The 27255-nt window shown below is 40.6% G+C and overlaps 3 protein-coding genes and 1 pseudogene across 3 annotated transcripts; 1 reads left to right on the top strand and 3 right to left on the bottom strand.

Moving 5' to 3' along the window:
- Positions 1-1622: 1622 nt before the first annotated feature.
- LOC128720771 (dynein light chain Tctex-type 5-like) lies at positions 1623-2551 on the bottom strand. Its single transcript, XM_053814465.1, has 5 exons — positions 2537-2551; positions 2378-2467; positions 2256-2300; positions 2066-2158; positions 1623-1988 (listed from the first exon to the last, which is right to left on the bottom strand). The coding sequence occupies exons 1-5, from the start codon at positions 2549-2551 to the stop codon at positions 1623-1625; spliced, it is 609 nt and encodes a 202-aa protein (XP_053670440.1).
- A 307-nt stretch (positions 2552-2858) lies between these two features.
- Positions 2859-15181, bottom strand: LOC128724022 (nonsense-mediated mRNA decay factor SMG8-like; annotated as a pseudogene).
- Positions 15182-16331: 1150 nt separating this feature from the next.
- LOC128724011 (uncharacterized) lies at positions 16332-17774 on the bottom strand. The gene is made up of 4 exons (XM_053817780.1): positions 17758-17774; positions 17008-17674; positions 16581-16936; positions 16332-16515 (listed from the first exon to the last, which is right to left on the bottom strand). Exons 1-4 carry the CDS (start codon positions 17772-17774, stop codon positions 16332-16334), a joined length of 1224 nt encoding a protein of 407 aa, XP_053673755.1.
- A 2413-nt stretch (positions 17775-20187) lies between these two features.
- Positions 20188-23095, top strand: LOC128724000 (uncharacterized). The gene is made up of 4 exons (XM_053817769.1): positions 20188-20200; positions 21736-22394; positions 22471-22853; positions 22909-23095. Exons 1-4 carry the CDS (start codon positions 20188-20190, stop codon positions 23093-23095), a joined length of 1242 nt encoding a protein of 413 aa, XP_053673744.1.
- Positions 23096-27255: the final 4160 nt, after the last annotated feature.

Raw genomic sequence — 27255 nt, 5'->3', positions numbered from 1 at the left:
ACGACGGATTCTGCCGCAAAAGTACGACCGTATGTTTGTGTTTTGATTATCACTTTGTTCCATATATTTTGAATTCTATCACATCACGAGTGACAGTAAAAAAGTAAACAAATCGCTTGACAGTTATGAGCACGTCAGAGTTTTCTTTACAAAACAGGATAATGGCAAGTTTACACACAGATGATAAATTCTTTGTGTATATTTTCGCAAAATTGAAAAAAATATTTGACGAAAAAATCTTAATTACACAAATTTCATATACCTATAAAAAAGCGATAGAAAAACTTCAAAGATGTCTGTTAATTTGTTTTCTATCTAAAATACCCGACCATGCATCAGTAATTTAATTTTCACATACAAATTATATTTTTAATGAAATGCAATACGTTCCATATTTTTTCGGTAGGTATTGGTTTGTTGTAACATAACATATCATTACGAAGATCATACTTATTAGATAATATGGCCAAGCTCTATACCTATAAGGAGAATATCAAATACTTATTTTCTCAAGTATTAACCAGGTTATAAATAAAATGAAATCGAACTTACTTATCAGAAGCTCAACCGCTTAGCAGTCTTGGCCTGCTCCAAGAGAAACTGGAACCGTTCGCGGTAGAATGTCATCGTCTGTTAATCATTAATCCCGAATTTTTGGGAGTACGCATCCAAACCATCACTCCATCTCAGTTTGGGAATACCACGCCTCCTCTGTCCATGTGGGCTGCCTAAAAGGACTTTACGGGCTAGGTCTCCCGGTGCCATTCTAATGACGAGACCAACCCACCAGAGCCTGACGAGTCTGATTCGCTGCACGATAATGAGGCTATCGTACAGTTTGTATAGTTTTTCATTGTATCGGCGCTTGCAATGTCCTGCCACACATACGGGCCCAAAAATCCTTCTGAGCATCTTCCTCTCAAACGTGGTTAAGAGGGTTTCGTAAGCTTTGGACAAAGTAAGTGTCTCAGAGGTGTAGAGAGTACTTGGACTATGAATGTTCTATATAAGTCTAGGTTCAGCCATCGCGACAGGTATTTTGAGTGAAGAAGTTTCCTCAGACTGTAATATGACCGGTGGGCTGCAAGCACCCCCGCGCGTAGACTCCCATTAGTATTTATTAACAGGGCCGCTGACGGTGCCACTATCATTTTGGTCTCGTTAATCTCCAAACCGAGGTTCTCAGCCGCCTGCTCAATCCGTTTGTAAGCTTCTGCTACATAGGAGAGCCGCAAACCAATGATGTCCATGTCGTCAGCGTATGGCAAGATCTGGATTGACTTGTAGAATATGTAGAACATAGTTTCCAACAATTTTTTTCTACGAATGGGACAAGTCTTTTTTGCAAGACCAGGGAGAAGATCTTATTCATCAAATTATTGAGTAATTCATCAAAGCACTGATCCCATCATGATCTCTGGCTGGTAAATGACCAAATTTCCATCCTTACATCGACATCAGGTCACCTTAAACTCAAGCGCACCTAATGAATGAGGCAGATGATTTTTTTTATAAAAAAGTGATTTAGCAGATGATTTATTATAACGTATGATAGACCTACACGCGGTAGCGACTAATCAGAGGACTAACCAGATCAGTATAACCATGGAAAGGCAGACTATTCACTCGAAATAAACAGCCCATACGCTAGCGGTTACGAAGAAGCTCGGTGCTTCGTATGTGTAGCTGATGCAATCGTCCTTCTCCGGATCCCATAGTGCTCGGGCAACGCATCGAAAATCCTGCATTTTCTTGTCACCGACCGTAACCAAAGCCACACACCGGTATCGATCGAACTGGTATGTTTTGAACTGATTGCGTAGCTCTTCACTGAGGTTTTCCGCCAGCCGTTTTGATCGCTTCGGGACGTACTTGTACTCATCCAGAAAAGTCTCCATAAAACGGCCCAGCAAGATCTGCATTCTTTCCCGTTGAAACGGTTTGTAGGACTCCATGCGATACGAGTTTTGATAACGTGGCGCAGTGTACTGTTGAGACGAGCAATAATAAATGCATAGAATTATGCTAGGTTCAAAATCAAAAATCCAACAACGAACGGGAATACCATGCTGGTTCGAGTGTACAAGCTCCTGTCCGACCTGGAGGAGGTCATTTGTGGTCCAACTAGCCGAGAGAGTATTAGAAATGAAGATTTACGCTAGAAATATAGAAACATATAGTTAAAATTTAAGTAGAACTTTACCTTCCAAAACGCGCTGAAATTTTGATTAGATTTGGGCCCGGATTCAACTTACCGCAGCTCCAGCAACATCACTATCCCGTGGATAGGTTGATTTTCGCTGTAAGAGCATGAGTAACTTTAAAGTAATAAAATTAAAGTGCATTAAGTGCATTTTTGAATTTGCATGACACATACATATGTTTTCACAGTGCTTTTCCTGCCATCAGTATCGTCTTGCGGATCCGCGAAGCCAATTTTCTTAGGGCGTTTTCCTTTATCTTGGTCCTTAAACGAGACCGCGAAGAAATTTAGTAGATTTAGCTTGTGAACTTTCAAACATCAACACCTACTTACCTTTGAACTCTTCATATTAAAAAGCACAGCTACAAAATAAGAGTTTTAAAATAAAGTTTAGGGCGAGAAAATTTATGCAACCTATTACTGCTCTATGGTACACTGAGACTAAACATGGCCTACTAGAATTTGTGCAAATTCCTCTTGAAAGACATGGGTCAATAAAATATATCTTTTATATGATAAAAATCTCTCTCTGCGGCTGTTGGGAGGTTATGCCATTCAGCTCACAAATCATTTTTCAAATCTAAATACGGCCACGCCGTTCTTAAATAAATAACAATAACAATATGATAAAAATTACGTGTACCTGTACAAGACCTCAATAAAGTCGTACGGGGAATGTTATGTTCTGAAAAAGTTCGGAATAAAAATCAGGGTAATTCATACCATACAATAGGAAATAAATAATTATATTGACGTGAATCAATTTCTAGGGAATAAAATGTATTTAATGTGGGTTGACTTTTATGAACAGGAAGAGCTTCTCGACCTTGGAAAGGTTTCGGTTTGCAAACTTCGCAAAACCACTCACGACTGTAAACAGTCTCATCCTCGTACACACAATCAAGAAATCATTCATCGCAAGCGTCACACTGGACTCTCCTCTTGAGAAGTTAGATGTTTAAATTTATGCATGAACTGTTTATCGAACACCCAAACGATCCGTACTACGATGCCTACGACACAGATTATGTAAGTATGTTCTAAAAATGACACTGCGACAAATATGCTAACTCAAACACACTTGCACGTTTTGTTTCAGGCCGCTTATTTGCAGAATTTCCACGATATTATCGACATCGACGAACATTTCTTCGGTGAAATATGCGAGCATGGGAGTTCCCCATCCCCGTCGTAAATGCAATGCTGTTTTGCATGTTATTTTGACAAATTTTCACCTTTGGAAGAATACTATCTGGCGCGCTCATGATAAATCGTTGGCCTACGAGACATTCATATTCAACACCGATGAATATTTTCAAGCTAAAGGTTATGTTAAGCTCAACACTTTTTGCCGAATGAGGATTGACTTTCTTGCATTTGCGAATTTTTATCATACGATGCCGCCCAAAATTATGCGTGTTCTAGCCGCACGCTTACGTCCCACGATAACAGAAAATTCGACCCAAACAAAAACCCACTTTGCACATGTTCTGGCAGGTCTGTACTGTGTGTGTAGATGGAGCTCGATCCTAGGCACACCAGTGACCAGAAAGGAAATCTTGGAAGCAGTCCCGCCGGACTGGTGGTATGCAGCATACCCGGAAGATACTCGGTAGTAGAAGGTAGCCGGGTTGGCCCGTGTGGCTGTTCAATTTCGGTAGACGAAGATGCACCAGCGATACTGGGTGTTTCCCCTCAGATTGCCTCCTTTCTCTACGTGTTTGTCGGTCATCCATTTGAGCATCATGATTTGCAAGCTCATCTTCATCTCCTACAGATACTATGTTGAAGCTTGAACTAGCCGAACTATTCTGACTTCGCTGATTTTCCGAGAGGAAAGGCGTGTGGTCACGAATGGGCCGTATATTTGCCAGCTATATTTGCCCATGTGCCGTATATTTGCCCATGTGCTAAGCGGTTCGACCAGTACTATCGAAAGACATGAGGTTGGAAAAGTTTTTGTTGATAAATTCCGCGGCACGAAAGTCGCTAATAGAAGGCTCGAATATGGGAAACTTTACACGTTCAAGACGGTTGCGGTTGCTACAGTTTTTAGCTATAATTTGAAAAAACTCGTAATTCGCCTGTCGTATTGTGTAGGATCAATTGTTTATGCTTCCCTAGCACGCATGGGTTACCGCGCAAACTAAGAAATTCACACTGCTGTTTACCATTTTGCCAAATCGCGTCGCAGTACTCTTTCAGCAAGAAGCAAGTTTGAAGCAAGTTTAGCGCGTCCTGGTATTTTGTTTCGTGGAATGAGGCACTATAGTGTGGTATTAGCACATCCTTGTACTTGATCATGGTCAACTCCAGCCCATGCTCGCATATTTTACCGAAGAAATGTTCGCCGATGTCGACAATATTGTGGGAATTCTGCAAATAAGCGGCCTGAAACAAAACGTGCAAGTGTGTTTGAGTTAGCATATTTGTCGCAGTGTCATTTTTAGAACATACTTACATAATCTGTGTCGTAGGCATCGTAGTACGGATCGTTTGGGTGTTCGATAAACAGTTCATGCATAAATTTAAACATCTCAAACCAAGCGCCCGTGGGAGCTGTTAAATGTTACAAAAGTTATGTCGGTAAGACGGATATGAATATAATGCGCAGAAATGTTTGAAATAGTTAGCACATTAGCATTAGCAATCAACTTACAGCAAAATGTGTCCTGATTCTTTGTCTTGATTGGTTATCGCTTTCGTCAAGTCCACATTCCAAACCATCGTCGACGTGATCCTGTATCCAGCCCAAAATGCTTCTTGCGTTGGGTCCTTCAAAGGACATTTGTATTTCAAGGGGAATCCAACCAATCATACGGTTTCGACTGCTCCAGAATGACCTGCTCATCTTTTTCAGGTAACATATTTCCATGTTGTTAGGCTGTTGTTTGGACTCGTTGTAGAAAACAAACTGCCTGCTTTTTGGTACCGAAAACAGGGACATTACATTATTGTTCGCAATGATGAATTCATTTCGTAGTGTTTTGTTGGTAAAATCTTGCACTTTCCTCGATTGCCTCTTTTCCTCGATTTCCTCGATTGTTTAACACCTTGCGTGCCAAGTATTTTTTGGAAACTAGGTAATTTGGAAAATTTGGGCGTATGCCTACAAAACATTGGTATGTTAATGTGTATTTGCAATGAGATCTTGTCAGAAAGCATCTTCTTCTTTGCGAAATGGGATGTAGCCATCTATATTCGAATTCTCCAAAGAGTCACTTCCAATAAATTCAAAGGTTGACCACTTCTTCATAGGCTCGACTATCTAGAGTCATATGCCTTACAGTGAAATACACCGGATACAACCGTCCACTTCGAGAAGCAACGATTGTATGGTCAGAAAGCATTACTTATTAATAAGCAAAGGATGATAAACAAATATTGACTTAAGTTGCGCTGTTTATGTCAAAAATTGCAACTAAATATTACTGCTATTTACGGTGCCATACAGGAATCCCCATGAAGCTGGGGAATCCAATATCGTAGTGTGATAAAACGATTAAGATTATTTTAGAAAATGAAACCATTCGAAAGTTTTACATTTTCCAACGTCCCCGTGGACGTAAGGCGAGTGCTACATTTTCTGCGTACGACGCGTCATTTATCTATTTAACTTTACTGCACACAGGAAGAAGTTGCTCCAAAACGATAAAACAATGATAATAGTTGGAGTGTTGGGAAAATCTAAGGAGGCTCATTGTAATAAATTGGTGGATTTTGATCTGTTAAACGTTCATCCATCGCTCGCAGAAGAACCTGGAATTGATGCTCTGTCGTATGGCACCACAACTCGGGAGAGCAATATTTTTGCTGTTTGTTTATTTTTTTTCTAGGGAAAAGTGAAATTTTGCTTTCGTACAGAAGGAAAACCGGTGTTTCTTTATTTCGATGCCACATTTGATAGCATTGTTTTGTTAGAGCTCACCGAACGGATAATAGTGGAAAAAAACCCGTTGAATCCCCGTTGAACTTCATAGAATTCAATAGTACAATCCGCACCTTTTTTGCTAGGGTGCTTTTGTTTGCCCTGCAAGTGGTCCATCTCGTAGAATCCTCAATGTCGTTCAGCATGTCATATCTTTCCATATTCAAATCGTTGAAAATTATTCGTGAAAAATATGTCCTGAAGTTTCGGTTGATTGATTTGAACATTGATGCTAAGGACAAAAAAATATTAAACTGATTAATCTCCGGGCACGATCTCAGCAACTACTGGCTGCATAAAATGAAATTATCAGAATCTGGAACCTGTGATGCCTGCAATGTCCCGGATACCGCAAGACATAAAGTTTTCTACTGTAAAAAACTGAGATTGGAAAGGAGAAATAACACCAATATAAATGAAAAATCCTTTAAATCCGCTTGGAAAAAGAGGGAAAGCAAAATGCTGAAAGCTTTGACAAATTTTATTAGAGACAACGAAATCAAGTTTTAAATCACCAACGTTGGTAACAAAAGCAGCTAAAAGCAAGCACTAATCAACGGCTCCAAAAAAAAGCAACACCAAAAAATAAACGTGTTTAGGAAAAGGCAAAGTTATCTGACAACAGCCTCAAATAAATTCCTTTCCTGCACAATAAAACATAAGTGATAACAAAGATCGTGAAGTAAGGACATATGGTCTATAGCTGCCGGTCCGTAGTATAACTAGGATGTAGGATTAGTCCTCTTAGCCACGGATTAATACAGGAGGGCCCAGGAAGCTGGAATATTGTATCTTACCGTAGCCAAAGCCTAGTAAAGAAGAAGAAAAATAAATATGGCGATGATTTGAGAATAGAAATAAACAAAACTGTAGTTCAGTAAACAGTTACAGTTTATCACTCAAGGCGAATAGTCATCTGAACACATAAACTTAACTACAACAGTGAATTCGTTCATCTCCAAATAATAAAAAAAGAAGACAACAACAAAAAAGGAACACGTAAATAACAGACCCAAAAACTCACACAACTAAGACACTAATAATAACACAGTACTAGTGCGAAGAGGGTCGAGGACCCCGGGGGAGTGCCGGCTTTTGGCTCGTATTACGAGCCTTTGGATGAGAGTCCTAGCAGAAAACAGAAGAAAAGGAGAATTAGAGGGGATAGAATTCCTCTGAATGAATTCTTCGCGGAAGAGCAAACCTTTATGGTTATCGAAGGATGTACTCTCGAGAAATCTCTTAGAGCAGCTAATCCCTTCTTAGTACAAAAAGCCATTGAACTAGCAATTAACGAAATGCCAAAAAAGGTCACCATTTTAAAAGATGGCAGACTTATTGTACTGGTAAGAAACAAAAACCAAGCAAACAGATTAAAGAAAAGCGATCTTAAATCTACCAACGGAATCGAAACTAAAGTTGACAAGCATGAGACCCTTAACTCCTCTAAAGGCGTAATAAGATGTGATGCCATCCCATTTACTACTAAGGAGGAAATCATAGCTTGCTGAACAAAAAGTTAAAGACTTAGAGATCATGAAAAGAAAAGACAAGGACGGCATATGGGTCAATACCCGTACGGCCATTCTAACGTTCGACTCTGTCAGTACCCCACATAAAGCAAACTTTGGTTATTACTATGATTTGAAAGTGGAGTTATACATACCTAAGCTGATGCGATGCGTGAGCTGCCTAAAACTGGGGCACACAAAAAAAATTTGTAAAAGTGGTAAAACGTGTGCTAATAGTTGCATCATATTAAAAAACCGGTATAAGTTTGAAGAAATTAATATTTGCAAGAGTAATAAATTCATACAAACTACCGCGATTAAAGTGGCAAACCCTAATATAATAATAATATCGATATATGTAAAACCCTCAACTCCAAAGAAAACATTTGAAAAAACTATGCAAAAAATTCTAAATACAACCAACCTACATAATAATACGATAATTACTGGAGACTTCAATGCGCACCATGAAACGTGGGGGAACCCATATACAGACACTAGAGGAGGAGGATTATTAAACCTCATAAATAATTCTAGTTTTTCCATTCTGCATAACAAAGAGCTAACCTACATCAATTCTGACCCAAGAAAATATAATACAGCCATAGATCTGACTATCATACCGAGTAAGAAAACTCTAGATATAACTAGAGAGGTAACGGAGCAACACTTAGGAGGGAGTGGTCACCGCATGATAAATATCAAACTAATTACCCCAAACCGCCCGGAGCGAAGATTAGCCTTCAACAAGGCTAACATAGACAAACAAATTGCCAACTTAGATCATGGAAAGGACATTAACACGATCTCAAAAAACATCCAAAACATTATCAAAAACAATAAATATACCACGGTCCATACTCCCAAGAGCTGGTGGACTACAGAGCTGCAGCAGACTTGGGAAAGAAAAAATCTTGCCAGAAACAAATACAATAAACATCGAACATTGGAAAATCTAATAATATTCAAAAAGGACCTTGCTAAATTCAGATTTCTAAAGAAACAAGAAAAAAGAAAAAACTTCGAAAACTGGCTTGAATCGATAGATGCAAGTTCATCCACTGCACAGCTATGGTATATAATAAATAAAACCACGAAAAAAAAACATAGCCCCCAAAAACAATATTATTACAAATAACCAACTAAAAGCCAAAGAGTTTTTGAAAATAAACTTTCCACACACTAAGCTAAGAGACCAAAGAATAACAAATAACTACGAATCTGAAAAAGAAATACTTAATTATGAGTCTTGGCAAAATATCCTCGAGAAAAAAAAGAATACATCGCTGGGAACTGACAACATATCTTACAGAACACTAAGTCTGCTAAGCAAAAATAACACTCTTCTTCTTTCTTGACCCGCTCATAGTTGAGCACGTCGTGCTGACATGGCCAGGTTACCAATCAGTTTCCAGGAAACTCGGTCCAGGACTGCTCTCCTCCACCCCCGGCTGCACCCAATCTCCGACAGCTCCTGCTCCACTTGGTCCAGGCACCGAACTCGCTGCGCTCCTCTGCGCCTCGTGCCGAACGGGTCGCTGGCGAGCACCTTCTTGGTGGGTCATGAGTCCGGCATCCTCATGACATGCCCCAGCCACCGAATTCTACCGGCCTTCGCCACCGTCAGGATGTCCGGCTCGCCAAACAGCTCAGCTAGCTCGTGGTTCATTCTCCTTCTCCACACGCCCTGCTCACAAATACCGCCAAAGATAGTCCGTAGCACCCGCCGCTCGAAAATGGCGAGAGCGTTGGTGTCCTCGTCAAAAAAATGGTTGGTCCCGTATCGTCAAAAAAATCAAAAATCAAAAAATCAAAAATAATACTCTATCCATCATTAAGGAAGTTAATAAAATGTATCAAGTTGGCAAAGTTGCGGCTAAATTAAAAAAGTCAAGATAGTAGCCATACATAAAATGGGCAAAGACCCTAAAAAAACCGAAAACTTCAGACCAATTGCCCTTCTTCCGACAATTACCAAAATCACTAATTCGGCAATCCTAAAAAATATTAACCACCAATTGGACAAATACAATAGCATACCGGATACTAGCTTTGGCTCCCGAAAACACAGATCAACGCTGACGATGATAGAGTTGATAACCAATATGGTATCAGCAAACAGGCGGGACTCTCTCCGCACTGGTATAATTTTTATCGACATTAAAAATGCATACAATAGTGTAGCAACAATATAACTCTTAGAGATCATGCGCCAATCCATGATATTGGAGGAAGATATCGGATGGATAGGCAGCTTTTTATCCAATAGAACATTAGAGTTGCACTCCGAAAATAAGTTGATCAAGAGAAGAGTAAATAATGGATTACCACAAGGTGACGTACTCTCACCAACTCTCTTCAACTTATACGCTGCCTGTTGCCACGCCATAAATGACTTCACAATCATTGAAGCAGGAAAGTCGACAAAGGAGGTTGAACAAAAATTACAAAATACGGCCACCTGGCTTAAAAACACTCTGAACTCCTTAAATCTAAGCATTAATGTAGAAAAATCAAAAGTTATGAGCTTCCCCAATGACAAGGACAAGATAAACATATCTTTAGGAAATACGCTCTTAGTGCAAGACCGCAACCATAGATTCATAGGAATAACTATAGACAGCAAACTAAAATTCAATTTGCATGCCAAAAACTTAAGACTCAAGGCTATTAGTAGACTAGAAATTATGAAAACCATATGCGGGCAGTACAGGCTCACCGAGCGATTGTAAGAGGAAGCATCGAATATGGCAGTGGGCTCTGTCTAAACTCGAATAAAATGAGACAAAACGCTCTAGCTACTACATTAAACCAATCCTTGAGAAGAGTCACGGGATGTACTAAAAGTACTCCCATCAACGCACTATATGCGATTGCTGCTGAAAACCCTCTACCTATCAGATCCAAATTCCTGATAGCTAAGCAACTGGCTAAATCTATAGCTTACTCCAAACCAAATAACAGCAGATTAGTCAAGCTATTAAACCAAAAAACAGGAAACAATCACACAGCGCAAGAAAATATTTACTTGGAGTACAAAGAAATATATGTAGCTATCGCCAACTTTGATCACAACACTTATCTTAACTCCAACATTGAATCAAGAATCACAACCGACATTCTAGGTGTCAATAGTAAAAAACAGATGAACCCGGCGACTACAAAACTACTTACTATAGAAATTATAGACTCCTACCCCAAAGATATTAGAATATTCACTGATGGCTGCAAGAACCTAAATGGATGCGGTATAGGCATACACATTAGAAAAGCTAATGAAGAACCGCTAAATCTAGTCCGCAAATTAAGCATACCAACTTCTATATGCACCACCGAGCTATATGCCATAAAGGAAACACTGGAATTTGTAAAAAACGAAGGTATGAGCCACCCAACAGTGTTCACAGACAGTAAAGCAGCCTGCACCATACTAAAAAACTCATCTACGGAAGGTGTGACAGATGAAATCATAGGAGACATACTATACTACTGTGATACAACCCAAGCTAAAATACAATGGATCCCGAGCTATGTGGGGGTAGAGGGCAATGAAATTGCTGACCAACTCGCCAAAGAAGGTACAAACTGTGAAACTAGGATTAAGAAAAAAATTAGACTAGTAGATGCCATAACCAAATTTAAAAACAAAGCCCAAACAGAAGCAACATGTGCCTAACCAAAGGAAGAACATTCCAAAAATTCCAACCGCACCTTACTAGGAAAATGTGGCATGCAAAATTAAACTTAGCAGCAAAAGACATTAAAATGTTAAACAGATTAATATCGGGTCACAATTACAGCAACTACTGGCTACATAAAATGAAACGTATTGACTCTGGAACCTGCGATACATGTAACTCCCCAGACACAGCAAGACATAAGATATTATACTGTGATAAATTAAGATTGGAAAGAAGAAATGCCGCTCTGTTAATGGGTTAGGATCCGACGCCTCTAGAAGGCTACACAGGCTCTCCTTTCCAACTCCTATTCCGTCACGTCCCCGACGTGCAGAGCGGTAACATGTATCATCGTATATCTAAGCTTGGGTAAACGGGCTGGTTCCAACCCCTTGGGCGGATGGTGGCGCATGGCTAAACAGGGGGGGGGGGGTGGCCAGTGCGGGTAACCGGGCTGTCTGAACGTCGGGGGGACAGCCAGACGCTAAACTAAACTGTCCCGAGGCCCTCCAGAGGTACTGGGGGTTCGAGCGCGGGGCCAGTCACCCTGCCTCGAGTAAGAATACGACTACAGAAAGCAACAAGGAGAATTTTCGAACTGGACTCAACGGCAACCAATCCCTGCAACGCCCCCGGACATTGATAATGGGCTCATGGAACGTACGCACTCTGCACAGAGCCGGAGCCTTGAAGCAACTAGATGACGCCCTAGCCACACTGAACATGGACCTTGTAGCACTACAAGAAATACGATGGCTAGGGAATGGTGTGCTAAGCAGACGTGGTGAAAAACGGTACCACTTGTACTACAGCTGCCACGACCGCCACCATATGCTCGCCGTGGGTCCGCGGCTGAAATCCGAAGTCATCGACTTCAAGGCTATAGACGATAGGCTATGCACCCTGCGCATGCGAGGCAAATTCTTCAACATCAGCCTCATAAACGTTCACGCCCCTACCGAAGACAAAGACGAAGAGGAGAAGGACCTTTTCTACGGCCGCCTCGCAAAAATCATTGATAAGTGCCCTAAGCATGACCTCAAAATCATCTTGGGGGACTTCAATGCAAAAGTCGGTAGGGAGCCAATGTACCGCCAATACATTGGTGATCACAGTCTACATGAGCACAGTAATGACAATGGTAATAGATTGGTCCAACTTGCAGCAGCAAGTAATCTGGTTGTGGGAAGTACCAAGTTTGCGCGTCGGGACATCCACAAAGCTACTTGGGTGTCCCCAGATGGAGCCACCTCCAACCAGATCGACCACGTGCTGATAAGCCGCCGAAGACAGTCGAGCCTGTTAAACGTCAGAACCTTAGAGGAGCCAACATCGATTCCGATCACTATCTGGTTGGCTTAGTGATACGTTGCAGAATCGCCCGTCCCCGTGACAAAGGGGATGAGGGAAAAATGCAGGCCCGGCTCAACACGGACTCCCTAAAGGACGCTAAAGTCCAACAGGCATTCGAATCCGCTTTAGGTGAGTCGCTATTACCAGCAAATCCATACAACACTACGAGCGAACGGTGGAGTGCTCTAAAAACAAAGATATTGAACTGTGCAAAATCCACACTACCACCACGTCGGGGCAACACCAAATCTGGCTGGTTCGACGACGAATGTAGACTTGTGACGGAACGTAAGAACTGCGCATACCGAGCAATGCAGCAGCGGCATAGAACGCGAGCATGCGCAGAGAATTACATACGGCTCAGACAAGAAGAAAAAAGAGTACACCGCACCAAGAAACATCAGTGGGAAGAACAACGAGTGCAGGAGCTCCAAGGAATCAGAGTGCGATACGGCTCAGGAAAAAAGTTTTACCAAGAGATAGCAGGTCATCGAAAAACCTTTATACCTAAGGTGACCTGTTGTCGAAATAAGGATGGAAATCTGGTCAGCTACCAGCCAGAGGTCCTCTCGCGATGGGCTCAGTATTTTGATGAATTACTAAATGATCAGTTCAACGAACAGCTAGAGGCTCCACTAGCGGATGATATCATGCTACTGCCACCTAGCATGGACGAAACCCGAAAAGTAATCCGTCGGTTGAAGAATAATAAAGCACCCGACACCGACGGAATATCAGCCGAACTGATCAAAAACGGAGGTGCAGCACTTGAACGCGAAATTCATCAAATAATTACTGAGGTGTGGGATAGCGAATCGATACCTTGTGATTGGAATCTTGGTATCATCTATCCCATATACAAGAAAGGAGACAGGCTACAGTGCAGCAATTACAGGGATATTACGGTGTTGAATACCGCCTATAAGATCTTCTCCTTAGTCTTGCAAGAGAGACTTGTCCCATTCGTAGAAGAGATAATGGGAAACTATCAGAGGGGATTCCGAAAAGGAAAATCAACCGCTGACCAGATCTTCACCATGCGGCAGATCTTGGAGAAGATGGCGGAGCAACAGCTCCAATCTTTCCATCTCTTCATAGACTTCAAAGCCGCATACGACAGCATAGCCAGGGTAAAACTTTACGACGCAATGAGCTCTTTTGGAATCCCGTCCAAGCTTACCAGGCTTGTTAAAATGACCATGACCAACGTCACATGCCAGGTGATGGTGGATGGAAAACTCTCAAGGCCCTTTGCTACCACCAAGGGTCTGCGCCAGGGCGATGGGCTTGCCTGTCTCCTTTTCAACCTGGCGCTAGAGAGGGCCATCCGAGACTCAGGAGTGGAAACCTCGGGGACCATCTTCTACAAGTCAATTCAGATTCTGGCATACGCTGATGACATAGACATCATTGGTTTGCGGCTCTCCTATGTAGCAGAAGCTTACAAACGGATTGAGCAGGCGGCTGAGAACCTCGGTTTGGAGATTAACGAAGCAAAAACCAAAATGATGGTGGCACCGTCAGCGGCCCTGCTAACAAATACTAATGCGAGTCTACGCAGGGGTGACGTACAGATAGGTGAGCGAACCTTTGAAGTCGTCCAAAACATCACCTATCTTGGGTCAAAAGTCAGCACCAACAGTAGCATAGAAGTTGAATTACGCGCAAGGGTGCTGGCAGCCAACCGGTCATACTACAGCCTAAATAAACTTCTCCACTCAAAATGCCTGTCGCGGCGGCTGAAGCTGGAACTATATAAAACACTCGTAGTTCCAGTACTCACATACGCCTCTGAGACATGGACCTTGTCCAAAACTGACGAAACCCTCTTAGCCGCGTTCGAGAGGAAGATGCTCAGAAGGATTTTTGGCCCCGTATGTGTGGAAGGACAATGGAGGAGCCGATTCAATGACGAGCTCTACGAACTGTACGATAGCCTCACTGTCGTGCAGCGAATTAGACTCGCCAGGCTCCGGTGGGCTGGTCATGTCATTCGAATGGCACCGGACGACCCAGCCCGTAAAGTCCTTTTAGGCTGCCCACATGGACAGAGGAGGCGTGGTAGGCCCAAACTGAAATGGAGTGATGGCGTGGATGCGTCCGCCAAAAAGGCCGGGATCAACGATTGGCAGACGACGGCGCTCGACCGCGAGCGGTTCCGATTTCTCCTGGAGCAGGCCAAGACCGCCAAGCGGTTGTAGCGCCTGATAAGTAAGTAAGTAAGAAAGAAGAAATGCCATGGGCATAGACGAGCAAACTTTTGAAAAAGCGTGAAAAACAAGTGACACTAAGAAAATGAAAGCTCTAATAAGTTTCATATGAGACAACAAAATTAAATTTTAAAAGAGATACACTCCCATAAAAATTAGAGACAGACAGAACAATCCTTGAGTAACGCACACCAGATTGTAAACACGTCGTAATATAACAGTGAAGATGTCAACATCAATCTAATTAGAAGGTTAGATTATTCGAGAAAACAAACCAGGCAGCTGGACTTCTGCATCGTACCGTTTTAAAACCTAAGTAAAGAAGAAGAAGAAGAGAATAGAAATAAACAAAACTGTGGTTCAGTAAATAAAAAAGGTAGTTTCCTTATACAAAGTGTCGCCCAAATAAAGACAAGTCGGTAAGCGATAAACAATATGTTTAAGGTACATAACATATAAACCTTTGTCATATTTTTACCAATTTAGATCGGGTACATTCCACCCGTCCTCTGGACCGAATCATGACGAGACTTAAGCGAACTCACGCAACTTTGAATTCCGAATCTTCAGTTGTTCCCGACGATCTAGTATCGGAATGTGTAGAGCATCCAGTGGGGGATTGGCCTGAACACGCTACTATCAAAGAAGAATGCTTAGAGTATCCACAGGAGACTTCTAACTGGTCTGAAGAGATCATAACAAAACCGGAGCTCATAATACCAGAAGATGATCAGGAATCAGTCAAAACGTGTCGGGTATGCAGCCGTCCGGTCACGGCCTGGATTCCTTGCTACAATGCAAATGGTGATTTAGTATTGGAACCGGGTCACTTCGACGCCATTCATACGTTGACGGGGTGCCAGGTCACATCCGAGTCCGATTATTCCTCTGTAGTCTGCTTCTCTTGTCTAATGCATTTAGATGTAGTGAAGCATACATTTGATTCAAGTGGAATATTGACATCCGAGGGATCTTTTCACAATGAAGCAAATACAGCAGTTTCTTCAGCAGTAGAAACAACAGAACAACATGTCGCATCTACTAATAATACTCTAGGCCTAAACTGCTTACCATCATCGCAGCATGTTTTAGGCAATCACACTAATTCGATATTAAATGGTGAAGAAAACATCTTACTTTCTACCGCGGCCACAATTACGAATAACATTACCACTGAGAACACCATGGGTACTACTGTAGTAAAAATTGAGTCGGAAGACGACATTATTGCATTGAGTGATTCTGACACTTCGGTTGAGCTAATCTACGACATAAGTATTAAACGTAAAATCACTAAAACAAAAGAGCAACTTATTGAAGAAGCAATGCGTCTTGTTAAAAAGCAGTACAAGCGTAAGAAAACTCGCGTCAGTACAAAAAAAAAGCCACTATAGTAAATCAAGATCATATACTATGAGTATAGAATTAATTATGTTGTTTTTATATTTATTGAGGAGAGTTTTCAGTAGGACAGGTGACATCGTACATCTCGGTGTAGATAGGATCTTTATCAATCATGACTTTTCTTAGCAGATCCAATGGCTTTACATTTCGTTGGACCACGAGCTGCCTGTTACCCTGCAGTTCACTGCCGTAACTCTGCGATTTTAGGCCAAATGAAGCAGCGAGCCTGAAAAAAGAAATAAATATATGCAAGTTTCCTGTTTTTAAACACGTCGTTTGATTTCTACTTACGAATGGATCAACTTTCGTTCCGCTTTGGAATATTCATTACTGAATACAAGATGATCTTGATCCTGCAATTTTCCATCATGCAAGTCTTTTAATTTCTGTCTTATCATATTCCTGTTCAGTTTTCCTTTCTGGCCGAGTCCTTCTCGTCCAAGTTTTTGTTCTACATTCACGGGATCAAGTATGCCGTTATCTTTAGTACCTAGACTGCCACCGGTCCAACCAAATTTCGCCATCATTTTAAATCCAACGTTGTCAGATCCGATCTTCATGTATTCGTTAGTTGTAGAGCTTGACGACTTTGAATCCTCCACCGATATAACGGCGATACTCTCCACCTTTGTAGCTTGTTTTTTACGCTGCAATAGAGAGCCAAATAAAAAAGAGGTATTTCAATAAGCGTAACATTAAAGTAAAGCATCCCGCATACCGTTAAAGAGTAACAGTGTTTGGACAGAAAAATCATCGCATCATCAGCAGCTGATTTTAAAGCACGTTTTGCTGTGATGCCTTCGCCTTTTCCTACAACGAAGCCGCCAATTTTGATAAAACCACAATGTTCCGATGACCCTTTACAGGAGTATTGCATCATTTTAATCCCGGTGTTTTGATTATTGAACGCTTCCATTGTGTTGTTTAAGCAATTATTAAGGATAATTATCTTATTGCGGACAATATTCATTATATGTGCCGGCGGCATGGTGGTATGTTGATCGGTTTGATCAAGATTTTGTTTTACATTGCTATCGTTTAGCTTGGCAGAGACTATAGGGTCCTCTCTTCGCACCTTAAAAGCTGCTGCATCTGATGCTGTTATGAGCACACGCTTCAACGTGTGAACACGTGATTGGTGGTAGTCATCGTCAATGCCTTTTGAATATTTAGTAATTCGTTTCATTGTTAATGGGGCATATTGGCATCCCAGTGTTTTTACGTTCATGTAAGCTTGAGCAAGAGACAGGAGCTTTTGCAAGGGTAAAACATGCTGATTTTTCTCCAAAAACGCTCGTCGAATTTGCCAGTGCTCGTCATGCTCGTATGGTAATCGGTACTGGTCAATATTGATAATATCGCCATCGATGGTTTCTTCATCAAAACTACATTTAGCAGCTTTATCCGCGTTACTTGAAGCTATATCATCCACTAACTGCGATCCATTCGCAACAACGGGTTGGCATACGGATGTATCAGAATCATCATCCAAGCTCGTATTGATCGTCGATTTTATGTTTAATTTAGTTTTCTTTCCAATGTTGTGCTCTTCATTATCACATATTTCTGAAGTGAGGATTCCACTTAATTGTTTCTTTGAAACAATCCCATCTACCGTATGTAATTCAATCGTTTGCACGGATGTGCTTGGTGTTATCATTTTGTTTACATTTGCCCTTTTATTTTTCTTTCCAATTTTACTATTCATTGCTTCCGAACAGAGGATTCCACTTGTTTGTTTCTTTGAAACAATCTTATCCACTGTATGTGATCCATTCGTTTGCTCTGGCGGGCTTTGGGATATTGCAGGTTTTTCAACCTCACGCGAACCTAATTTAGACTTTTTGTTAAGGTTTGCTTTCTTCTTTGAACCAAGTACAAAACGGCGGTTAAATGGGATTAGATTTGCTTCTACGCTTTGTTTCTTCCCCATTTCTGTCGCTGCGTAGTCACGTTTGTAAGTTTATTTTGTAAAATTCTGTTTTGCTAGCACAATTCACGCGTGCCCCATGCCTTATGACAGGAGCATGACAATTAAAGTGCCTGACGTATTATTTGTCGTTTATGTTCAAAACAAAACTTAATAACGAACAGCGATGCAAGTTGCTATAAATATAGTAACTATCAAATTTATTATTTGAAATTTAAGACGAAACTCTTGAATATATAATCCGTCATAATCATCTGCATAATTACTGTTTATTTTAACATGCTTTTTGGTCGAATATATTGGATATTCTCTTTGCTTTAAATCCTTACATAATTGTAAATTGGGAATTGAATTTCGGTTGCATGTTGAAAGATTGCTTGAATGTTGATTCTGTTTAAATTTACTTACACATATAAAATAAGAGTGATAATTTAATAGTCTCACTATTACGGGCCCTGTATAGCTTTAATTACACATTACAATCTCTTCTCTAATTTTCATTTCATCATACTAAATGCCTACTCTTGCATTTGTCCTGTCCACGAATGTCACAATTTTTCTTATCATATCATATAGAGGTTATATTTTTGAAAAATTTGGGAAAATAAATTGTATATATTTAACAGGGAGCTCTATAAGGAGAATCTATAAAACTAGCTTGATTTACATCCAGTAGCAGGCAAGGGTGCACCTAAAGAGAGGGAAAATTTTACACATGGAACTAGTCTTTTGCAGCAAAGTGATACAATAAAATGTTGCGGTTATCAAGGAGTTTTATGCTGAATCATGAGTAAATTAATGTGCCTCTATTACTTCAAAACGTATTTAAACCGGCGTAACTCTGAACATCACATGAATTTACTTATATTTACTTTATGCTTCCCAAACTGATCCTCAAGCAATTATATTAAATCCTTTTAAGTGTGATCATGTTTGTCTTGACTGCTAAATAAATGTAGATGCAACCATATTTTAACACGGGGAGTATCGTTTTTCTACGATCTGATAACTTCTATTTAGTGTTCACCCTTCTATTTAGGAGCCTGTTATTGTTAGGATAAAATATGCGTTTTTTGAGCATTTACGTTCCAACAGTTTATATTATATGCTCTCAACATTCGTATTAGAAAACTAAAAACCTAAGTCTTAAAAAAAGTTCATAATGGATATCTCCTTATCATATAGAAAATTAAACTATAAAGAAAATTAAATTACCTAAAAACTTGTGACTCATTAAGACATTTGCTCTGTTTCTCCCCGTGTTGTAGAGAAAATATTAGATTTTTTCAGAATTGTATCATTTGAAATGGCTCCTGCAAAAACCGTATACCTAAATGAACCTTGCTAAACCACGCTTTGAATTTTGCTAGTGTTTAAATGTCTTTAGAATGTGATGATTCAGACAAGTAAACACCGTCGATTTCGGATTATCTTAAACTTCAAAGTGTAACAAAACACGAAGAACTGACATAAAATTTTCTGAAATAGTTCACTTTCAATATCGGTCGTGCGGTTTCGAATACTTCTAGTCATACTTCAAAACGATTCAACTGGTTTTGATGGGTTAAAGTTATTCCACATTGGCTACAGTTCTTTATACATGTCGTGAACTAATCGAGCGAAGTTCGTAGTTCTGTGTAGACCTAAGACTATTCTCTTCGCTGAGATTGCTGCCTGATGTTCTCGATCCCACCAAGGAATGGGTGGGTTATTACAGATCCTTGCATTGACATTAAAGATCTTAAAAAAACAGGTGTTACATCGACTCCATGAATGCCCTCAACACACCTATCGCTAGCAATCTTAACGTATTATATTATATCCATGCAAGGTAAAGATTTTTGAATCTAAATGATATTGGACGATTCTCTAGTTAGGGAATGGTTTTGGAGTTGGGATGAAAGAGAATTAGAACAGGTTTTGGGTTTACGTGAAGAAAAGGTAGAAACATCGCAACCAACGTTTAAAATGAGGTATGAAGGTATGAGCTCGATGCTGCAACCGTTTGCTGACGAGTGGCCAATTGAGGGAAAACATTTTCTTTGGTTACTAAACTATCTTCAACGTTGACATTCGATCCTGTACATCCGAACACGAATTATCTTCGAACTTTTTATCATATACTTTATGTAAATCACTCTGGGCATCTGATTGTTTATTTTAAGTTGATAAAAAGTATCATGTTTGTTCGATCGATCGATAGGAGGTTTCCCCTAAAAATTAAGGAGTTCTACACAGCCATGTTTGTAAGCCTGTCGAGGCCAATCGTGTTGCTAAAAATTCCCACATCCGACGTACTTTTTGCGTTTTATAATCTTGGCATTGCGTCGGAAATAATTATATCTGCTCTTATGAACTGTAAAAACGATTAGATTGACGCTTCAGCGGAACGTCAACCATTCAACATGCCTTTTGATACGACCAGAAAGCAAAAAAACCTTAATTAGATATAAGTCATCGATAAGCCGAAGTTTAAACCGACTCTTGAACAAAACATAGCAACCACGCAAACAAAAAAGGAATGTTTATCAAAGTTCGAGTATGGAATAACAATGCCCTTTCACGTGATGCAAAGATATCTTAGACTTTTCGCAAAATTTAACAAATACATCCAAGATCATCCATCTTATAGAAACACACTTTATGAGGTAGTCTATCAGCCATTTTTATCATGATCCTTTTTATTTTTTTAGCCATTTTTTTTTAGTTATTGAAATTTTCACTGTAATTTTACATGAAAAATATAGGAGACATTAGCCTTCGTACACACTACATTACGACTTACACTAGCAGACATGGAAGCTTATAATAAATTAACATACCATAGAAGAAAACGTTGAAACAAATTTTAGGATTTAATTTGAAACTAAACTAAACTTAAACTAACTTAATTTGAAGACAAAGATGACCTTGTTAATTAAAAACAGATAATTGTTATTTTCAAAGAAACGGTACTGATTCCAAAGGAAAATTAAAAAAATAACTACTTTCCTTTACTGTATGCTGTGTATTCAGGTGAGCTTTTTAAGAATCACCCATCCAACATAACACTTGCTTATTTTACAGCGTGACGTCACGAGAGCTGAAAAGTATATGCGTTTTGTGTATATTGGCGAATGTTCATTAGAAATAGCACAATTTGTCAAGTTGTATGGTACTGCTGGGCCAGTGTTTTAACTGTTAACTCGTCAGGGCCGCTTGTGATGTTACTTATTCCGCACACTATCGACTCCTTGTTTACCAACATACTGAATTTTGATTGTAACGATCCTGTCACTAACGCGGCATAAATGTCGCGATATATCGAATGCATATGTACTTCTGAATAGATCAACGACGAGTGAGCTATGAATGTCAAACTTTCCAGTTCCAAAAAAGCAAAGTACGGTCGCCGTATTAAGATCCCCAAACACACTACTGCCTTACTAGGTTGGAAATCGTTTTGTTTGGGTAGGAAACGCAAGAATTCTAAAGCACGTGTAAGAAAGAGGAACATAGTGGTCATTCGTCAAACAGACGCGTTTTCCGTGGAATCTATTGATACGACCTGGAATATAGAAAACTATCGCCAAGCATGCGATATGAAATCGTTGTGGAATCTGAAGAAATGGTTCATGGAATTGCACAAAGAAAGCATTGAGGAAGATGAGCTGATTCCTCTTGCGCATGCTTTCGCTAATGTTGAAGCGTTTGGTTGTACGTATCCACCTGAGCTAATGGAACGTGTTACAGAGCTCGGGGAACCCATCGCAAGAGTTTATCGCAATTTAAAAAAATCCAAGTGCACCCGTACCTTAGTGTCCACGAAGGCAGCTATGGCATCCTCGCACGAGAATTACGAAGACAACATAGAAATCGAACCCGAGTCGGTTGAATTATCTCAGATGCAGATTGCAAGAATACGTCCGATTTTCCCGATGTGCTCTGTAGCGGATTTATTCCAGAACATTGTAGTGGTCAACAATTCACTAAGAGAAACAAATGAATGGTTTGAGCGACTAGGAGGAGGTAGTATTACGTTAATGATGAACCCATTAGCTTACAGCGTATACGATATAAGAATTTATGCAGCAAACCATTTCATCGCAAAAGCAATCGGTCCGTATCATACTGCGAACGCGCAATGTATCGCACAATCACTGGAGATACTTAAAAGTAACTGCTTTCAAGTAAACGTTAGTGCGAATCTCTTACGGCAACGGAACATGCTTCAGAACTGACAAAAACAAAATAATGCATTCCTATTTTCAGTATAAACAACCCTTCCCTTGCCTTTACTACAACGTCGAGAGGCTTTTGCATGAATCGGATAACGTGGAGAGTGTGGGTAGCCTGAAGCAGAGTAATATTGGGTATCGCATGCTTCAAAAACTTGGCTGGACTGGTGGCCCACTAGGACACAAAAAAACGGGTATTGTGGATCCGATTGAAATAACCATCAAAAATGATCGCCGGGGGCTTGGTTGTAACAAGATCACAAAAAAGAAACGAACGGCAAAAACGGAAGAAGATGGATGCAACATAGATGTAGAATTCTATGAAGAACTGATGAAAGCGTTTTTATCCCGTACACCCTTCTACGATCTCATATTTTCACCCGAATTCACCGATAAGGAACTAACCATTCTGGCTAAGTAAGTGTCTTTTGCATTCTTTATAGATGATTTTTTACATTTTTACACTCAACAGACTAGCTACGCAGTACCGTATTTATTACGAGATTCGTCAATACGAAACGGGGCAGGTTCAATTTGTTATTCTCCGTTACCCTCTATCACCGCACGAAGTTCTTACACAGGCTTTGAAAGAGAAGAACCCGATGGTACTGAAGTTCTACGACGTCGTATCTCCAAAAATAGGATTTTTTCCTAAATGATTTCAGCGTATCGACTGGCTGCTTGGTATGTTCCATATCATAAGTAACGTTTCCTTTATGAAAGTAGTATTTATTGTTTGCTTAGCAAGAATACTGTAAGTGACACCTCTTTTTGCATTACCTTTAATGGGGAGAAGGGGTGTCGATAAGTTTGATTTTATTGACTGACTGTAACACAAGTATATTCTAATGGGATGTTCAACATCATAATTTATTTTAAGCAACAGGAGATTAATAAATAGTTCAAATCGTTAATCAAAATATCCGCTAAATAGGTGCCTTCGAAAAAACATTTTTTTTTAAATTTTATCTCAAAAAAGAAATGGTTAATATGTTGAACGAAAGACGTCTGTTAATCTCATTAATAAAGTTAATCAGATCAATTTATATTAGTAGGATTAATAGTCTTGTGTAGGCTCATTTATCTTTAATAATATTCTGCATGATGGTTATTTTTCAATTAGTTTTTTTTTTCGTTTTCCATTGGTATTCGGCGTCATAAAACCTCTAAATTGCATTTCTTAGATTTTAAGGATAGTTCATCATCACATTTTCACTCAATATTAAAATTATTTTTCTATATTATTGTCATCGAAAATCTCCGAATACCTTCGAAAGTAACCATAAAATATAAACTCTAAAGTTTAATAAAAAATATTAAAATTCTTTTTGGTGTAGGGCTTTGGGGCTACATTTGTTTATGAACTTTTCTGAAATAACTCAAACACTTAATCAACGGTATATTCCTATGAAAATGATACCTAGAAGCATAAGCTTGAACTTCAAGAATTGCAAAAGCCGTACCAAATACAACATCACGAGTTTTATAGCTCCCCTGTACTGAGCTCATTGAAATTTTACCAAAGTGGTAATAAAGAATTATTTATGTACATATATGAATTATACTGTTCAAACATAAAATAAAAATGTTCTACCTATGTAACATTCGGTATTTTACTTCGATACGCAACCAGCGCATTCGCACCGTAAACAAACCCATGTGCGATGGGGCCAGAACTTATTTAGTGTTGCAATAGAAACCGGAGGGTAGAAATGGTCCGAAGCGAGACCATGAGACCACCATGAAAGAAAGAGAACAAACCGTATCCGACAACTACGACGAAACATGTGAAAAGATACGAAAGAAAGTCGCGCAGAAAAGCTCAGAAAACCGGTTCTGCCAAGCCGCGACCCACTCGATCGGATTTGGCTTGTTCACCTGAGCGCACGAAGCGGGCTTTGCTCCGGCACTAAACCGGACCGGCTGGGAGTCCGGGAGTCGCAACCGCATGCACGGCCAATTCCTATGTGTTGGTGTCCGCGAGAAGAACCCGCTGACCGCCTGTCAGGGTGCCGTCGGATTGTGGTTGCTTGCAACCGCCAAGCCTGGCCTATAGGGACCGTGATCCGCCGGCTTCACTGCGCCACGGGAAAACAGTCGAGCGTAGACCACGGTACGGTGTGCATCGACACCACGACGGTTGAGCAATTCTTCAGGAACGCGTGTGAAAGCTCGAACAAGCATACAGACGCCGTACGGTGTGTGTTATTGCCTAAGAAGGGTCTGCCTTTCGCTCTGGTCGTGACGGCTTCAGGGGAAACCAATAACAGGTGCAGGAATAGTGACGGTTTCGGGTTTCTGTGCAAGTTGTACTTCGAATCTAATAATTGTGTTGTTTGGTCAAAATGCACCTGTTCGTTTCGTTGTCGGATACACGTGCATGTGGAGTGGATTTGTGCAGCTTCTGATGTAGTAATAATTGAATGGTCAGCATCCAATCGTTTATTCCAAATGTAAAACTGCGAAACTGGTGCTTTCGTTGGCCTATTAGCAAAGGGCTGTTAGTAAATTATAAAATCAGTTAGAATCGTATCGGAAGCAGTATGTTTGTCCACAACTCACCGAGGTTGCTGCGGACATCCCACGGGCTGTCACCGTGATCATTTCGCTTAGAAGTGTGTCAACGTGTTGTGTTCGAAGAAAGTGACACATTTCTTTCCCACTGGGGAGTGACATCGATGCGTGTAGAGAACAGGTCGCCGGTGAATGTCAAGCTCTTGCAGAAGCTTGGTATGGTAATGTCGAGAAAGACGGCCAATAGCACCCGTGAAGAATGTTTGAATTTCGTGCGGGTTAAAAGTGCATCTCGTTGATAGCAAAAGCTGTCCAGTTTCTTTCATGTAACCGCTCGGTGTAACAAAGCAGGCGGCGCGAATCGTTTTGTTTGGTGTAAGAATTTTAATCAAGTGTTCCTGCCCGATTTACCGACACCGAGGAGCCATTTTCGTTCTGAAAGCATTCTTCAGTAAGGTGCATACAAAAAGAATCAGGTTTCTGCGCAAGTGCGTCCGAGGATGACCGTGAAAAGGGCACTGAGCAATACGTGTGCTATGTGTATTTCGTGTGGGTGTGTGTTTTTGCAGTATTTTCAAACCACTTCCATCGGCACCGGGAACAAATGTTCAATTCCAGAATCCAGCACCAACCGTGTACATGTGACAAATTGGATTAAGTGCAATATCTTGTCGTTCAACACCGAACATAACAGCACAACCAGCAAACCGAACAGTCTTCCTAGCTACACATGAGAAAGCCTTGCATCGACCACACCCGTAATCGGATTACCGTTCACACTGCAGTTACTCTAATTCGGATTAGGCTAGTCACTTTCAAGAGGTAATTAATTGATTGTATGTAATTTGTGTAAGCCATCGATCGCTTTTATCGTTTTGTTTGATAAGGCGAGATTCTTGAAAGTCAAATTCCTAGGACTTCTTTGTATGTATTTTTAGAGTATCTGGAAAAAAGGCGGCACACTGTATACGTGGTGTCGAATTTCTAATCCATGCTTTTCATCTTTCTGCATTGGTTCGCCGCCACAGTGGTACCTATAAAATTTGCCTACTCCAACATTCGTCAGATAATAATCGTAAAAAAAACCCTCGCGTATAGATCGACTTCTACCTCGTCACTACGCTTGGTCGCCGCGTATTAGTGCACATAAATATTTAAATTATTCCCTTTCTTATTTCTCTGTTCCCCTGCTCGATTTTCGTTGGATATTTTTCCTGCTGGAAAGCTGTTGAATATTATTTCTGGTTTACGGTAAAGTGTGATAAAAAAAACCAATAAACTTCCGAGGTGTTTTTAAGCGAATTTTCGTAAAGCCACCAGAGCTTAGGTCGCTTTTTTCGGATATCTCGATAGCGTTCCTTCGGCTTCTGATCAGGGAGCGGCCACCCAAATCGTTTCCGAGGAACGGCAACCCTGTCAAAAAACGGTGACAAGCGCTCTCGGGTGGTGTGCATTGCACGCTTCTGGTTTGATTTTATTGCAGCAAGAATGTTTCCATGTTGAAATTGGCTTTTCGACGGCCCATCTGCTCCGTGCGTGGCTCGGGATCGAATATGGTTCCCATCAATCAAGCGACACTGGAATGCTAGAAATGGAACCACAAACACGGGAGCCTTCCGTGTACGTTTCGAGAAGAGAAACTAAATACACACGACAACCGGAGAAAAGAAAAGCGCTATCCCAATAGTCTACATCTTAGTTTTGTGGTCGCCACGAAGGGGGCGATAAGAGAAAAGTCTCACAAATGACATGGAAACAATAAAAAAGAGAGGCATAGGTAAGGTAGCGCTACAACGTGATCTGAAATCTATACACGCGCTTTGTCGTCTGTCTCTTGGGCCGACGCCTGGCCGTAACCGATCCCTGGATTCGATCGTCATCTCCGTTCCCTTCCAAATGAGCCGAACTGTGGTCGGCTTCGATCGATAGTGGAACAGTTTCGGGCATGCGGCTAGTGTTTGAATTTCATCTACATAAATTTTCAGCTCGATATTTCTTGCAGGGTGCACATCGTTGCCACCGGCAGATCAAGTGCGATGCCCTACCGTGTCGCACCGTGCCGAAACAGGGTGTTGCGTTTCCACGCTTTTTGTGAATCTGCCTTGCTCAAAGGGATTATTTTTAAACTGCCCTAAAGGATTGAAAAAATCCGCTTGCATTTGACGCCCTTGAGTGGAAAATGTAATTCGATCTACATTGTATTTCAAGTCATTTTAGTTGACAACTGTTATTTTGATGCAAAAAGCACAATCTGCAAAGTTAAGCCATATAACAGTGCATGTTCGTAAAGGTAATTGGATTATTT

This window comes from Anopheles nili, chromosome 2 (assembly GCF_943737925.1).
Source record: "Anopheles nili chromosome 2, idAnoNiliSN_F5_01, whole genome shotgun sequence".
In the NCBI taxonomy this organism is placed as follows: domain Eukaryota; kingdom Metazoa; phylum Arthropoda; class Insecta; order Diptera; family Culicidae; genus Anopheles; species Anopheles nili.
Note: the sequence above shows the minus strand (reverse complement) of the source record. Positions and strands in the feature narration are given on the sequence as shown.